We start from the raw sequence: 18,080 nt of genomic DNA on the forward strand, positions 1-18,080 counted from the left end.
TGCTGTCCAAGCATAAGATGCTTGCACTGCATTAGGGATAATGGTTTTCTTTTTTTATGATCATAGCAGCAAAATATTGGGCCCAGGAGGGAATCTGGGAGCTGCAGAGTTGGTGGGCTATTGAAATTTCACTGCTTTTTTTAGAATTTCACCAGCCTGGGACCCTTTCTATTTGGTTCGATTCACTTTAACTATCATAAGCCTAGAAGGAAGTTTTTTTTGTTATTATTAAAAACCATTTTCAGGGCCGGCCTGTGGCCTAGTGGTTAAGTTCGGTGCACTCTGCTTTGGCAACCTGGGTTTGGTTCCTGGGTGTGGACCTAAGCCACTTGTTGGCGGCCATGCTGTGGTGGTGACCCACATACAAAATAGAGGAACATTGGCACAGATGTAAGCTCAGGGCGAATCTTCCTCAAGCAAAAAGAGGAGGATTGGCATAGATGTTAGCTCAGGGTGAATCTTCCTCAAGCAAAAAGAGGAGGATTGGCATAGATGTTAGCTCAGGGTGAATCTTCCTCAAGCAAAAAGAGGAAGATTGGCAACAGATGTTAGCTCATGGTGAATCTTCCTCTGCAAAAAAAAAAAAAAAAATAGTGAGGTCAGATGACACTTGAGCAGAAACCTGCAGGAGGTGAGGAAGGGAGCATGTGCTGGTTTCTAGGGGAAGAGCATTCCACCAGAGGGAACAGCACATGCTAAGGCCTTGAGATGGACATGCCTAGCACGTTCAAGAAACAGCATGAGGGTAGCATGGTGGGAACAGAGTGAACAATGATGGAGACGGTGGAAGAAGATGAGGCCAGAAGCAGTGCTAACTCAATTGAATCACAAGAGAAGGCCCCTAGGAGAGGATGGGTTTCAGCTAGGAGGATATTCGGCTGGTTTCTCTATGGCCAAAGGGAACATCATGAACAAAGACTTGGAGGCAAGGAAGAGCATAGGAAGGGTATGGTGCCTGGAGAGCCTAGAGTACGAAGTCACTCAGATTCCAGATGTGAGCAAACAGGAGAGAAGTCTGAATGATGAGGAAGGGCCTGTGATGGAGGCTCAAAAACCAGTGATAAACCTTATTTTTCAGGGGCTTTTCAGAAAACACCTGGGCAGGAGTAGCAACCCTAGCACTGTCTTTTCCACTAGGACCCAATATGGGCCCAACTCCAGGCACCGTTTTGAAGAAAGAGGAAAAAAAGTAGAATGAAAAACAGTAGAATGAAAATAGAATGATTTGATGAAAAGACAGAATTCTTCTATATGTGTCTGGGGGCACACATTGCCTGAAGGAGCAATAAAGGATCATGAGAACTTTAAGGTTGTTTCAGAAACCTCCAGGAAACACCACAAACATTTTTCCATGCCCTCTATAAACCACAGAAGGAGAAACTGAGAAAGGTTTCAGAGCCAACGCTGAGGTTGACTGACTAGATACAACTATCCCTGAAAGGGTCTCCATGAAAATGAAGGACGAGAGTCTTCTGTCACATCTGCTTCCGGGAAAGCAGAATGTGAAGAGAATACTCCAGAGGCATGAGGCTGAAGAAGAGATAAGAGGAAGTCTCTTTCATCAGCAATGTTTCAATTCTTTGAAAAGAGTCTGAATAAATGTTAATCCCTTTGTATCAAGCTTAAAGCTCCAGGTATTATCAAAAATCCACAAGACAATGTTCTGGTTTCCACTGGGTGAGGTGGGGTGGTTTTGAAACACAGAATCTGGGACTCGTCCTAGCCTTGTTACTAACTCTACTTGAACAAAATGTTGCACAATCATTTCTCTCAAACAACAAGCTTTTAGTTAACTATTCTTCACCATTCCCTTTCTCCCTCCACAGCTCTATGCCAGGCTTGGGAATGGGGTAGAGTCAGATCAAGCAAAAGGTGTGGTTTCTGATCCAAGAAGCATACAACCTGGCTAAGGAGATTAGGCTAAACCATGGGGGGAAATATGTGGAGACCCATATAGACATCCTCCTTGGTTTTCTCTACCTATAATAATGAAAAGGCAAAGAAAAGATCTGAAAGGAAAATAGCAAACTGATAATGGTTGTTACCTCTGAGAAGAGAGAAAAGGAGTGATGGTGCTAGTCAAAGGAGTCTTAGATTTTATCTGTAGTGTTTTAATTTTTTCAAGAATCAAGAATTTATACATCATTCGTGTAAAAATAGAAATTACTTTGAGATCTACAATTACATCGATGCGTTTGAGTCACGAGAAAGAAAATCATACCCCATACTGATTTGGGTCTTATTTAAAATCCTTAACAATCATAGTTTCAGAAATAGGTCCTGTTACATAAGGAAAGTCAGTTAAATGTTACTCTTCTTTGGTCACTGAGTTTATTATCTTCTTCTAAGAAAGACACAAAGGAGAAGAGTTTTCCGGTTTTTTCCATTTTTTGATCAAGAAAAGCTTGACTGAGCTGAGCAAGAACACAGCAGGGATCTCAGAGTCCACCTTGTGCCCCAGTTCATTCAGTTACACCCCTTCCTAACTGAGACTGTGTCTGGGGGAGTCTTAAATTTCTGTAATTACTGGCCCGAGTGTATTTAAAGAAGCCTCATTCAGATGGAACAAACGCTTCATGTTTAATCATGTTGAACCTCATAATACACATAATAACTGGGATTTGTACAGAGCTTTTCCTCAGATGAGCTTAGAACACACCACAATACAGCATTTCCTTGAGCCACATAGTATCCTAGTGACACACCCAGGATGTGATGACCACGAGATCTCACTGCTGAGGCTCAGAGAGATTTCTTAAGTTGTCTGAGGTTGCACAGCAGCAAAGTTGCAATGAGCACTGGGGTAGCCACTCCCAGCACTGACTCCTCCGATCACCAAGCTTCTCCCACAGGGGACTTGACACCTTGAAATGACTTGTAGTCTCCTTTCATCTGTACCATGACTATGGACACTCCAGGGAGCTTTTCCCAGGCAGCGCCACAGACAGACCTCGATGCCGAGAGGCCACGGCCACATCACCAGAAGCGTGTCACAGCAGAAAGCATTCTTACACTATTTGGCCATGGACTCTGGGTCAGAAAGTGTCCTCTTCATAGAGGCAGTGTGGCTGGTATAGTGGAAAAAGTACAGCCTTGGTCCGAAATAGACGTGGGTTGAAGCCCAGCCTCCCTGCTGCCTGACTCTGGCAGACTCCCTATCTCTCAGGCCAGCAGAGGGGGCACTCAATAAATGTCACTTTCCCTCCTGAGAGCAAGAACTGAACATATCAGTTTTCAATGTGCTTTGATTTTATTTTCCTTAACAGAAAGTAATAGATTTTTGATCAAGAAGGTGAAAGAGAAGACCAAAATGAATGGAGATTTCAGAACTCTGGAATGAAGGCGGTGGGAATGGGGAGGTGGAAGGGACAGAAGATAAGAAAAGGCACAGAAAGAAAGGGACAGCAAGAAACAGATAGAGATAAAACATTGAAAGGAGGGGCAGACCAAAGGACAGTAGAAAAGAGACAATCAGAAAAGGAGAGAGAGAGAGAGGAGAAAAGCAAGAAGAGCCCGGGAATGAGATGAGCCAAACTTGAAAGACAAGGTCAGAAATCAGCAACAGCAGCCCCGTGACCACACACACAACCTGAGGCAGCAGGTCTGGCTGCCAAAGACTGATTTACCAAGAGGGTGGGAAGACGTCTACACAAGGACAATTCCACTCAAAAGAAAGGCTTTTCAAAGCAAGAATTATAATTATTTATATTACTGTTATTAATCTCCACAACAATAGCAACTAATGGCCACAGGAGCCCATTTATCTGGCCCCTGCCCTTTAGACACACAGGGTGACCGGCTCCTCTGGGGTCACAAGGGTTGGGTGGCATGAGAGCTGGGGAGTCAGGCCTCCCTCCTCCTCCTTCGGTAGCCAGAAAACATTTCAGCCCATGCCTGGGGGGCCTCTGAATATGGGATTAAAGAGTTTCCCTCACAAGTTCAAAAGTAATGAAATATTATTGAGGCAAATATCTGGAATACCTCCTTACAAAAGCTGTTTTTGTTTTGTTTTGCTTTGTTTAATAGATAATATACTTTGGGCATTCCCTGAAATAAATTGCCCAGGGCCACCGGTATATTCAGGGGAGAAACTGAGTACAATTGACATTTTGTATTTTTGTTACAGACTTCGGGAAAAAACTCAAGATGTCTTTGTTACACAGAATCTTGGAAGTCATGTAAGAGATTTAAAAACAAACAAACAAACCAAATTAGAGGTAAAAAGATTTGGGATCCAGGTCTGTGATTCACTATGTTATTTTGGGAAAACAACAATCTCTTGTGGCCTCAGTGTTTCCTTCTATGAAATGGAGATGAAAGTGTCTGCTTATGGAGCTAATCTCAAAATGCATGTAGCTAGCAAAAAAGGAACTATCATGCTCCACAGAAAATAAATTCACTGGTATTCACTTTAACAGAGTTTATAGTTCTTATCAATTTGTCACATTCACAAGGCTATTGGAGGTTTCTCTGACACAGTCTAGCTTGTAGCCATTAACAAGATTATAGCACTAGCTATCTATAAGAGAAGTTTACAAAATTATTGTTATTGTTATAAAAGATTTTGTGAGAGTGCATCTACCTCTACACAATTTCTTTAGAAACTGAGGAACAATTTGTAAGCTGGTGAAATTGAAAATGGTTTTTTGTTTCTTTGGATTTCTTTTTGTTTTTGCTGAGAAAGGTTCACCATGAGCTAACATCTGTGCCAATCTTCCTCTTTTTGCTTGAGGAAGATTTGCCCTGAGCTAACATCTGTGCCAGTCTTTCTGTATTTTGTGTGTGGGTCACTGCCACAGCATGGCTGCCAACAAGTGGTGTATGTCCGTGCCTGGGAACCGAACCCAGGCCACCGAAGCAGAGTGTGCCGAACTTAAACACTGGGTGACAGGGCCAGCCCAACTGACCTCACTCTCTTAAATGGCAACACTCCCACTTCCCCTGCTTCTCTCCCTACCCCCGAATTCTGCCTTTCACTCTCCCTAACATTGACACCATCTGACATATTATATAATTACTTATTTGTTTTCTATTTTCCCCACTAGCGTGTTCGCCCCAGGAGGGCAGGGAGTTGGTCTGTTTCGTTCACTGCTCTATTCCCAACACCTAGAAAATGCCTTCTGGGTAGTAGGCGTGCAGCAAGTATTTGTTGGACGAACAAATCAGTGACTCTAACTACCATAACCTTGTCCTTTTTAATAGTTTCTACACCGATTATCTGTGCCAGGCCTAGCCAGGCCTGTCCTGAGGCACTTGGCAAGAGTTGAACGATGATGCCTTATTCGGGCCTTCATCACTTAACTGCACGTTCTTCAGTTGTTTCACGAGTACCTCTTGTCTCTTCAATTATATTGTAAGCTACTTGGGTGTAGAGATCAAATTTTATTCTTCTTCTTAATTACTTAACACTTGAAATGGTGTTGGATTCCATTAGTAAGTATTTATTTGTTTATCCATATCCTATCATGTTCCATAAAAGGGTTAAAGATTGTTAATGGTGGAGCCACAGTGTGTGCTCAATAACTGCTTGTTGACTGGCTGATCAGTGATGGCCGCTCCTGGTGGGGTTAAACTGACCCTAGGGATAGAATGGATTCGGTTGTTGGGAACTGCATTTGGGTCCTTTATGTGAAATTCAGAGTCCTGCTTGCAGGGGTGTGACATCTCTGACTGATGTCTCAGTGTCATTGGATCTTCTGTCCTCTCTCCTAATCTAGATTCCGATAAACATTCGTATCCTTAAGAGTGGTTATAAAGTTGGAAACATAATCACTGTATATAAATCGAAGTGTGTCTTTATTCACTACTTATACAGTAATCTTTGAGATTATTCTCTTCTCAAGAGAGAAGACTTGATTTTTCCCTTTTTAATGTATTTATTTATTTATAGCTTCTTCAGATAGATTTGAAGCTGCTTACAATAAAATACATAGACAATAAACTAGTAAAATAAAAAAAAAAAGAAAATTAGAACTAGGAAAAAGGAGAATTCAAATATTACAACCCTAAGTGTCAACACAATTGCTGTTACTGCACTTCAAGCTTTCTGGCAGCAGTTCCTGAAAGAAAACCATCTGTTATATGGCCTTCGTGATTCTTTATATGAGAGAAGAAAGCATTTCTTAGAATCGAATTCTAAAAGGAGTATCTCACGTGGGGCTTTAGAAAGGTGACACCTCGTGATGAAATGGACAAAATTCTCAACAGTGTTTTGACAGCAAAGCAGTGATGAATTTCACGTCTATTTCTTGTAGTTTTGACAAAAATTGCGGATGTGAATCTGGAGTTGTTATTTAATGGGCATAAAAAAATTGGGTATGTGACTTTAAAACTCAGTGAAGGCAATTCTGAAGTGTAGATGAATGTGATCCCTTTGTATGGCCTTCTTATGAGTTAGTGCAGGCCAGGGATAGAATTTAGGCTATTTGAGGAGTGGGGATTTATGCTTCATACACAGTTGTCCGTGAGCACCACTCCTCCAGCAGGAGTGTCAGGTTGTCCTCCTTGATAAGCCTGGCCTGTTTGGTGCTCCGTCAGCACTGCAGAGGATGGTGGATCTTCATACTATACAAACCAGGAGGGCAGGTGGCAGGCAGGGTGACATTATGACAACTTAGGCACCAGAGCAGTCTTCTCTCCTGGCTAAAATGTGCAATCTTCTCACCTGCACATCTCTGCATGGAGATGGGCCACAAGGGTGATCTTTCTCTTAATTAGTAGAATCCTTGACTTACCACATTCTGTGTGTAATCAGTGTCAGGAATGATTGAAAGCAGCATGTACTTTCGTGTGGATCAGCGGGGCAAGTAGAACAGGTATTAGACTTAATTATGATGTGATTCTGATTGGCTTTGGAAACTGGACTCCGCCTGTCCTATTAGAAGGCTTTGATCAGGGGCCACTGTTCAGCACACCAACACCTTCAATGGATCCACCAAAATCCCTGGCAGTACCCAGGTCCAGGGAGCTGGGCTGGAAGGACATGGTAGAGTTTGTGCAGCTGTTTTCTTTCGACTACTCCATCTTTTGGGTTGCGTCCTGTTTAGATTTATAGACCCAGCACCTGAATGCTCTCCCAGGGATCTAGCAATGAAGTAAGCGGATGTATCCTGTGCCCAAGAGGCCAGAATCAGAGATCCGGAAGGAGCTGAGGTTGGGACTTGGGAGGCCTGTGGACTAGCCCTGGTTCTGGCCCACAGGGGCTGTCAAGCAAGTGGCATCTGTTGCCTGTTATCAGGAGTAGTAGTCCAAACACTTCTTCTCATGGTATCTTGGTATCGGAGTCACCAAGGAAAACACAATGCAGTCAAACACTGGATGGAACAATGCTCTGCTCACGTAGAGAAGGGACAGAGCAAGATCAGCTTCAGTATTGGGCATTGGTCCCCCATGGCCAGTGGGTCCCTCTTGGCAGCCAACACAGGGCCATTGACATGAATGTACCCCTCTTGTGCCACAGAACGAAGGACCTTGTCCTCTCCCCACAGGGGACAGATACAGTCATGCACCGCAAAACGTTTTGGTTAAAGACAGATGACGTGTATAACAGTGGTCCCATAAGATTAGTACCATAAGGCCTAGTACCATCTAGGTTTGTGTAAGTACGCTCTATGATGTTTTCACAACAACAAAATTGCCTGACGATGCATTTCTCAGAACTTATCCCGTCGTTAAGTGATGCATGACTGTATAGCAGTGGGGTTGGCCAGGTGCCATATGATACACAAGCTTAAGCAGAACAAAGGAGCACTCACTGAGTCTGCAACAGGGAAAGATATTCTCACACAAGGTGATCAGTCCAGCACAGGGTGGGTGGGCTTTATCTCTTGGTAAGGAAGTGTTCCAGGCCTAAGGTTCTTTCTTCTGTGGCTGAATGGAGGTTGAAAGACTGCATGCACAAAACGGTTGTTCCCAGCAGAGGCTAAGTGACCTTGGGCAAGCCACTTGCCTTCTTTGGGTCTCGCTCAGCCTGTCTGCAGATTATGAGCTGACCTCCTCTTCTGAAGTTCAGGAATCCCTAGAAAGGAGTTCCTAACCTATGTCCAAGACTAGTTGGTGAACTTCCTGAGATTTTATGCAACATTTTAAACAGATGCACAAACAGAAGCACAGAGAGGTTAACGAACTTGTCCAAGGACACATTGTAAGTGAGTGGCAGACTTAGGATAGATTGTAACCTGGGTAAAGACTGACTCCTGAGCTCATGTTTTTAACCACTGCTCCATTCCGCTTTTATTCTTCATTTCCTCACTTCTTAGATACTTCTCTCCCAGCATTTTGAGGAAGAAGTGTCAATTTTTATTCACCGTTGCCGTAATAGCTAGTAAGAGTAATGCTCCTTGAATGGTATAGACATACCTTCAAGTGCTTTGTGGGGCATTGATCTCCAAGGGCTGATCCTCCCAGCCTTACTAGGAGTCAAGTTATCGATCATGAAGACATGCCACTTTCTCAGAGAGATCTTCTATGACCCTCAATTTAAATTAGGTCTCCTTATTGTTTTTTTCTCATAGCAGTTTGTAATTTATGCATTGTTTTCATGTTAATTTTTTAAACGACTCTCTTCCTTCATCAGACTGTATGCTCTATGAGGTCAAGAATTATGTCTGTTTGGTTCATCACTATATACCCTGTATACTTACTTCAGTAGGTGGTCAATTGTTGAGTTAATAGGTGAACGAGTGCCTCCCATGGATTTGGGACTACTCTAGGTCCAACTATGGATTAGGTACTCTAGTACCTAAATTGTAAACACATAGGTACTGAGTGCTTACTAATGCCAGGCAGATTTCTGGGCACTTTCATGTATATTATTCCATTTATTCTTTTTAAACAAATTTTCTTATTGAAGTATAACATCCAAATCATAAGTGTACAATTTGATGAATGATCACAAAGTAGACAGTTCCATATAACCACCACCCCAATCAAGAAATAGAACATTAACCAGTGCCCCAGAATCTTTTTCTGGCCCATATTCTACCCTCTGCTCCTCTGTAGTGGTGCCATATCCTCACTTCTAATACCATAGATTAGTTTTTTTTGGTTAGAACTTTATGTAAATGCAGTCATTCAGTATGAATTCTGTCGTGTGTGGCTTTATTTTGCTCAACATCATGCTTATGAAGTTATTTGTTGTTGTGTGTGGCTGTAGTTCTTTTGGTCTCACTGATATATAGTTATATGAATATAATACAAATTATTGGTTCATTCTCAATTGATGGACCTTTGCGTTATCTTCTCTCTGGATGCTGCTATGAACATTTTTGAACCTGTCTTTTGGTGCGTTTCTCTTGGGTTATATAGCTGGGGTGGAATTACTTGGTCATACAGTTTGCACATGGTCAGCTTTAGTAGACATTGCCCTAAGTTCTCCAAAGTGATTATTATATCAGTGTATGCTCCTGCTACCAGTGTGAGAGTTCTGCCCGCTCTACCTCTTCATACACACTTGATATAATCACTTTTTGATTTCAGACATTTGGTAGGTATGAGTGGTTTTCACTGTGGTTTGATTTGCATTTACTTAATATCTAATGAAGTTGAGTACATTTGCATTGGCTTTTTTGATATCCTCTTTTCTGAAATGCCTTTTACTTTTTTTTTTTTTAGCAACTAGGTTGTCTTTTACTCATTGACTTATAGGCATTCTTTGTATATGCTTGATCCTAGCTCTATTTTTTTTATTCTTCACAATAGCCCTGTGAGTTATTTTAATGACATTTTATGCAGGCAGATGCTGAGGTCAGAGAGGTTAAGTAACTTGCTCAAGGACGTGTGGGGTATTAGAATATAAGAAAATTCTTTCTCTCCAGTGGCTTATAGTCTATTTAGTTGGGGAAATAACACTCAGAGAACAATTGGTGAGTAATTACTAGCTAGTAAGTATTAAAGTATTAATCTGGGTGGTGCAGGTTATGAATGCTACAGTAGTTAAAGAATCAGTGTGAGCTTCCTGGCAGAGGCAGGATTTAGTCTAGGACTTTAAGGACAGGTATAATTGAGGGAGTAGAAAGGAAATGGAAATGCATTTCAGGGAAAGTGGAGCACAAGTGCAGAGGCATGGAGATGGAAGCGATAAGATGAATAACACCTTGCCTTTGGATAGTTCTTTGTGGTATTTTACGGTCATCTTATTCAGGACTGTATCCTTCATGAGGGCGGGAACCATGCCTGTTCCATTCACCAGGGGTGTCCAGTGCCCACCATAGTGCCCGGCACATAGCATGTGCTTAATAAATATATTTAAATGAAACGATTGAATGAATTCAATCTCAACAATGTTCCTGTCATCTTAGTAGGATAGGATTTAGATGATCAAGGTGAGGGAAACTACAATTAGATGACCAACCTGATACCCTCAGCAGGATTTCTGCAGGAGCTAGTGGTAAACTGTAATTGGAGGGATAGATTATAGAGAGTTTGATCAGATTAGACTTGATATGGTACGTAGGAAAGTGTAAGGTGTCACTGAGATGTCTTGAACAGAGAGAGACGAGGAGATGAAAACAATGTTTTGCAAAATTTGTGAGTGATTAAATGAGGAATGGACTGGAAGCAGGAATATCAGCTAAGAGGCTTTTGCAATGATAGCGATATTCATTTACTTATTCAAAAAACATTTACTGAAATCATAGTACACATCTGGTGCTAAGCTCCATGCTAATGAGGGACAGCAAGATGTGTAAGTAGTGAATCTTGCCATCAAGGTGCTTACGGTCTGAGAGGAGAGCTAAGACGAGCACACAATAATTATAATTCAAGGGAGAAAGTTTGAAAAAGAGGCACAAGTAAAGACTTTGGAATTCAGGAGAGTACCACATCCATTTTACTGTGGGCATCAGGAAAGGTTAAGTAGTGTTAAGTAGTGTTCTACAGCAATGCTTCTGCCTGCCTCTGCCTTTCTGCTCCCTTGCCTGTCTCTATCATAGTACCTTGCTTCATTATCTGGAATTATCTTGTTTATTTATTGTTGCACTTGTTTGTCATTTGTTTCTCTCCTCCCTCATTAGAAAAAAATTCCAAGGTGAAGAGTACTTATTTGTTTTGTCAGTGCTGTATCCCTAATGCCTCATGCAGTGTTTAAAACTAATATGGAAGTTTCAATAAAAAGTTTGAAATGAATGAATGAAGTGATGTTGGAGTTGGATCCCATAGGATAGGCAGGATTTGGACATTCAATAAAAGGGGAGGGAGAGACATTATTTTAGGTGGAGGGTACATGAAGTTCTATAGGGAGCGGAGAACGAAAGATAGATCTGGAAAATGGGTTTAGGGAAGACTCTATCGAGATACTATGGTGGGTTAGATATGGAGAATAAAAGAGACAAGGCAAATGATGATTCCAAAGTGTGTGCCTTTGAAGCCTGATAGAATGGGTAGAAAGAATGACAGAAGAAGGGAAACTGAGAAGACGAACCAGTTTATCAGGGAGTGGTTGGCAATCTCAGGGGTGATATCTTGTGAGCATTTGTTTACATTGGGTTGAAGTGCACAGTCAAGTCTGAACAAGGTGAATTGAGACTCATCAGTGTAGAAGAGATAATACTTGGGCCACAGATGGGTTCTCAGAGGGAGAAAGTCCAGAAAAAGAAGAGCCCCTGGAAAGACCCCACAATCTTGGAACTGATGAGAAGGATCCACAAGAGAGTTGAGGAAGGACTAGTGAAGTGAGCATTTCAGGAGGGGCAGTCATCAGTGTCAACTGTCACAAAGAGTTCTAAAGACATGGAGGTTAGAAGTCGTTAGGCTTGTCAGATGGACGGCAATGTCACTTTCAAAGGAAGAATTTTTGTAGGATAGAGGCGAAAAAAAATTGAATGGAGGGTGGAAAGGGAGAGAAAAATTAGGTGTCTGCTAGAATGTGAAGAGAATGTTTAAAACTGTTATTATTCTTTATTTTTTAATTTTTTCAATTAAGAAAATAAATAAAATGTGCTTAGTACAGAGAAAGTGGAAAATATAGAAATCTAAAAAGAAGAAAAAAAGTCACTTATAATTCTATCACCAAGAGATCAACATTGTAGATACTTAGGTGTTTCCTCTCCATGAATATATATATACAATTTTTTGGAATATAGTTGATATCATGCTGTAAGCATAGAATGATGTCATGCTTTTCCGTATAAAGAGTTTTCCATATGATTGCAGATGCTTCATAAATGCACATTTTAGAGATTATATAATAGCCATCAGCGGGATATTTGATAATTTTCATAACCTACTCCTCTATTATTAGACATTTGATTTTCTCTACCGTTTATTTTTATAAATAATGGTGTTGTGAACATCTTCGTGAAGAAATTTTTTTTTCTATTTTAGATTATTTCTTGAGGCTAGAGTTAAAGGTTACTAATTAGTTATTAAAAATAGCATTTATTGTTTTTTGATTACAAATGTATCACCTTTTCATTATAGAAAATTTGGACAATGAAGAAAATATCAAAATAAAGAGTAAATGTCATTTATAGTTGCCTTATCTACAGAAAACTGTAAAGATTTTGGTCTCATACTCTGCCTATTTATCCATATATTAATTTTTAAATGGGATCATACTCTACCATTTTATAATCATTCAAAGCTTAGTATCTAATGAATCCTTCCTCATTTAATTAAATAGTATCCTATCTCATAATTTCTAATGTTTTTTGGCATTCCAAAGTATCTAGTAACCATAATTTAGTTAACCATTCCTGTAACGATGGACATTTAGGTTATTTCTGGTTTTTGCTGTCTTTAATATGCTATTACTAATATCTTTATAGAAGAATTTTTATGCACATCTCTGATTATTTCCTGATAAATGCTACGTGAGAAATATTTTAAATATTTTTATGTATACTATTGAATTGCCTTCCAGGAAAGTTGCACTCATTTATATACCTATCAGCTATATTTTAGCATTCCTGTTTCCCCCACACTCTCAATCTCACTGTGTGGTTATTAAAAACAAACAAATAACCTTTACTAATTTGATAAGTGAAAAAACGATTTGTAATTTGCATTATGTTGAAGTCTAGTGAGGATTTCATATATTTATTGGCCATCCACATAACTTCTTTTGTTAATTATTCATGATTTTCATTTTTATGATCCCTGATATGTATTGCCAAGTTGCTTGCCAAAAGGAGTGCTGGTTTATGCTCTAGTATATTTTTTTCCTTTTTGTGAATTGTCTCATGTCTTTTGCTTATTTGATAGAATATTTTTTTAGGTAAGGATATTCATTCATGTTTGAAGGTAGAGTGAAAAGAGCTGAAAAGTTTGGACAGGGAGGAAATAAAGGAGAATTCTAGATTCTGTAAGTGATGTGAGTTCAAATGGAAGAAAATTGAGCCTCGAAGGCAGAATGCAGTGAGATATGAGATATTTTTGCTTCAGGAAAGATTGTGTGATAACTATTTTATTCCTTTACTGAGTCATTACTAAGCCCTGAGAGCAGCATCCTCTAATTATAGTCTTTTGAAAAAACACAAATCACTAAGATTTTGTTTGTTTCTGATCTATGTCTCCAAGGCTAGATGGAGAATGAAGGAAAAAACGAACCAACAAAAGACAGATATTGATCATCAGGTTATTTAATTATCAATTTTAATACAATGTCCTCAGCAAACTATATAGGTAAATATTTCATAGACTTGGTGGATGGGTGGTTAGAGAACTTCTTATGGAATCAAGCATACTTTAGATTTGAATTCTCACTCTCCTTCATAATTATTCCAATTACTTATTTGGGCCAGAAACTATGACAGGGCTGTGTAAGGAGTGGGATTTAATAAAAGTTTGTTGAATGAATAAATGAAGGAATGAATCCATGGCATAGATTTAGTTGCACCTGGAAATGGGCAAAGAGTCATGAATTTACCAGAAAATTTTGCTAGAAATTAATAATTATTTTAAGTTATTGTGATATCTGAAATTACCTTGAGGGATAAAATTTTAGGGTAAACTTGAAATCCATGTAGGAAATGTCATGAAGTGGAATAATCTGCATCTATAAATTAATGATATTTTATGATTATAAGAGAATATTGCAGAGTCTCATACTTCCTATTGCCGCATTTTAAAAGGCCAATGAATCAATTGAAGAAATTGGCATCTGCTAAAGATATGGAAGAGATTTTTCTATTTTTAGTGACAGATAAATTGTGCTAAATGGTCTCAGGAGAAAGTCCATTTTGGCACTTGGAACTAGCATCATATGGTAGGATTTTTACTGATTATGTCTGTTTGGTGTGACATTTCTTTGGTGGTAGCTCCCACTGCTGAATACTTTATTATTTGCTCTTATGGAAATTTAGGAAGGGAATTTAGAGGATTATTAATCTGCATCTGAATGTGTGCGTATGAGTGTTGAGGGTGATTGGGAGGGAAGAAATCTGGGGCATGTCGAGATATATGAAGTTCCTTGGAACTTCTGGTATAATGATAATGATTCATCGCTTTCCGGTGCTCGCCTCCCTTTGTGGTACTGGTTCCTCTTTCCCAGGGTGGCGCTGCTTATCTTCCAAGACCTGGGGAGCTGGTGTTTGCTGTGCATTAGTAGGATCTTCATCAGGTAGAAGTTCCCTGGTGTATTGTTGTGATGCTTGTCTGTCATTGGTGAGGGATGCATTTGACTGGTTGTCACAGAGCTCTGGGCTCCATGCCCTGGCTGTCTGAGCTTGATTTTGATGCTTCTCTTGGGTTATGTCTGTTTACTGCAGTATTGTCTCCTGCAGGTACTCATACAGTGGACTGGAATAGACTGCACCCCTCTCCACAGAACAGGGCTCTTGGTCGTTCTGTGTCCTCTCTTCAAGGCCTGATTGGGGGACTGAAGAATCATGCCCTTTCTTGGCTGGATTTGGTTGGTCATCACCTTCACCTCCCAGCTCTTGGAGGCTTTCATTCTTTTCTTCCAATGTTGCAGTTTCCTCAAGGTGTGTCTTGGAGGAGGCTGAATTGTCCTTATTCAGACTTTTTACTAGAGCCTCCTGGGTCTCTGGTGCTCTACCTTCCTCTTCTTTGGTACTTAGGCCCTGGAACTTTAGTTCTTTTCTACTGTCTTCCTTTGCAGGGAGCTGTGTTACGGAAAGCTGGTCAGTGAAGTCTGCATCCAGGGCCCCTGGGATCTCTGGCTCCAAGGACTCTCTGTTTTCATCTCCTGCTGTGTACTCTTGCGCCTCTGGGTGTCTGTCGGGCTCCACAGCTGGGTCTGGGCCTTTGGTCCCTGAGCCCTGACTCTTGTGCTCTTCTCCGGCGGGCTGTTCCAATTTCTCGGTGAGCTGCTCATCCTCTCCTCTGACTGCCAGTACCACTGCCTCCTGAGCTCTGTTTTTCTGACCTGATGCTACCTGTTTCTGGGTATCTGGGTTATCATTGTGACTTGCTTGCACAGATTCTCCGAGTGGGTCTACTTGACTCTGGGAATCCCCTTGCACAGGCAGGTCACTTGTCTCTGAGCTGCTGTCACTATCCTCTGGAGTCAGGCTGTTGGGGGTTTTGGAAGACCCCTCATCATTCTATGTGACTGTTGGCTGAGGGCCCTCCCCCTGGTATCCATCATCCTCCTTGATGGGCTTGTCATGAGTCTTGGTGACCCTCTTATTTTCTTTTCCAGACTGGTTCTCAAGTGGTGCTAACTCCTGTGCTGTTTCTCTTGCTTCTGGTGTCCCTTCTGCTGCAGGGGCATTTTTGCTGCTCATAAGTGCTTCTATTGTGCCTCCCTCAGCATGTCTTGCCTCTTCTCCTAGGGTGATTGCTCCTTCAATTTCGGGATGATTCTGATGTACTCCTGAGCTTAACTCTTGTGTCTTAGAACCTTCTTCAGCATCCCTTTCTTTTGATGATTCCTGGCATTCCTGATACTTCCCACCCTGAGTTTGGTCTTCCAGGACTGGTGGCTGAGTTTTTCTCTCACTTTCTTTCTGTACTGCTGTCCCATGGGTCTCAGGGCCTCTCTTCTCTTTCCACTCAGCTCTAACATTGGGTGTTTCTGAAACATTTCTGCTGTCAGCTTGGACTGGCAGGTACTTTGTTTCATGTTCTTTTTCTTGTGCTGGTGGTTCTTGGGTCTCAGATATTCTACCATCATCCTCAGGTTCAGCTGCATTCTCGGGTGGTGTCCTGTCAGCACCCTTTCCTGGTTCTTGAGTCTCAGCTGTTCTACTATCACCCTCAGGATCAGTTGATTTCTGTGTCTGAAATGCTTTCCAGGCAGCAGCTTGTTTTGGCAGGTCAGCATGCTCTGAACTGGCCTCATCTTTTCCTTGCAGTAAAAGTTCTTGTGTTTTAGAGTGCTCCTTAACATCCTTTGCTGCTGCAACTTCCTGATCTTCAGATGGCCTCTGTGTTGTCTCTTCTGGTAGGGAACTTTGGGTTTCCAAGTTCCCTTTCTGTTCTCCAAACTGCTGTCTTGTCTTACTGCCGCTTTGTTTCCTGGTTGGTTTATCTCCCTCCCTGGGAATCTTATCTTGTCCCTCTCCCTTTGTGGGACTGCTGGTCAGTTCTGATCCTACCGTTGGCTTATTTGTCTCAAGTTGGGCCCTGCTGTCTCCTGTTGCTGATATATCTTGGGCCAATTCCTGGCTCTGTTCATCTCCTTCCAGGTGTTGGTTCTCAAGGTTATTGTGCCCAGATGCTTCTACAGGCAGTTTGTGAGTCTTGGTGTCTCCCTGTGGGTCCACCCTATTGTGTCCAACTGCTCCCCTTTTCTTAGGGCTGAGCTGAGCTGATGGTGTTATTCCTGAAGGAAATACTTTGTCTTGAGTTGGTGGCGTTCCCTCTGTCCACTGGCTAGTTTCACTGGTTGCGTGAAGATCCATACCATCTGGCTTATCCTCTGGTTTAGACACTTGTCTTGATTCTGATTTTAGTAATGATCGTATGTCAAGATAACAGAAGTTCAACGAGTTGAAGATTGCAAGAACAAATTTATCAAAACTGATGGTGCAATTTCTGTCAATATCCAGAAGATTCAAGTTTCTCTCCACAGCATGAATGGCACGTGGCTGCATGAAAACACAGTGAGAAATCAGCCTATTTATGTGTTCAAGTGCCCTGAGTATCTGCATGTCTTCCAAGAATCCTCTTTTTTTGACTCTGTTCCTTAGGAACTGGTGAAATTTCCCCAAACAGTAAGAAGTGATTGATTCTGGATGCCATTTTTCATCAGAGAGCTATGGCTAAGAAGGAGCATTTGTATCACTTGTGAGTTACATTTAGATTCATATTGGCTCACGACTCCTCTCAGAAGCCTACTTTGCTGAAGCAATAGTTGTGGTGAGGAAAACTTCATTTTTCTTTTTAATATTGACTAAGCAATTGCACAGAGTAGGGAGCTGAGACTGAAAAAAGTTGTTCAAAAGTCAGTGAGTGCTAAGAGCTGGTAGCCAAGCGTAAAATGAACAGGGATCACTTAATGTCCATCTTCCTTGGATTAAGGAGAAAGTGCAAGTGCAGAAGAATTTCCACAGCTCCGTGAGCACCTCACCTGAAGAATGTCCCCAAACTCGCCCTGGATGAGCTGTTTCAGCTCTCTGCAGGTCAGCGTTGCCTCGTCACCATCCTCCCTTGCATACTTGTGGAATGTCTCAATTACACAGAGGACATCTCTTAGGAGTCGAGGCATCTTTATAAAATCAGGAGACTGTGAGAAAGAACAAACAAAGCTCATTTCCTAGGATGGGTGCTTCAAGAAGGAGATACCAAGATCATCCTTCTTTCTGTCCCTTCCCCAGCTCCACTAGCATCATCTGCTCTATTCTGCATCTTAAAATATTATATCTGAACTTTAGGGGTGATTTAGTTTTGTACCAGATAATGTGGCGAGATCAGATCTAGCACAGGTAGGTATTAGAAGAGATGCTTCACCCCAACCTATGGAAAACAGCGACACTCATGTGTTCAGAGAAAGCGTTATTGCAAAAGGAGGGTGGGAAAAGAGGTTAAAGGTTTAAAAGTACTTAACAAAGATTAAGTACTGAAATGCACAAATGAAGTCAACGGAGTGGGACTGACCCTTCCAGCCTCATCTCAGAGTGTCCAATGTTTTCCTCCTACCTTGGCTCAGTCTAGCTCCTTTGCTTAGGAAACTATAA

The 18,080-nt window shown here is 41.3% G+C and overlaps 1 protein-coding gene across 1 annotated transcript; it reads right to left on the reverse strand.

Annotated features, from left to right (window-relative positions):
• Positions 1-14,435: 14,435 nt before the first annotated feature.
• TCHHL1 (trichohyalin like 1) lies at positions 14,436-17,611 on the reverse strand. The gene is given in 2 exon segments (XM_058537280.1): positions 14,436-16,991; positions 17,474-17,611. Coding segments are annotated over 2 exon segments (2,694 nt in total).
• Positions 17,612-18,080: the final 469 nt, after the last annotated feature.

Source organism: Diceros bicornis, chromosome 4 (assembly GCF_020826845.1).
Source record: "Diceros bicornis minor isolate mBicDic1 chromosome 4, mDicBic1.mat.cur, whole genome shotgun sequence".
NCBI lineage: Eukaryota > Metazoa > Chordata > Mammalia > Perissodactyla > Rhinocerotidae > Diceros > Diceros bicornis.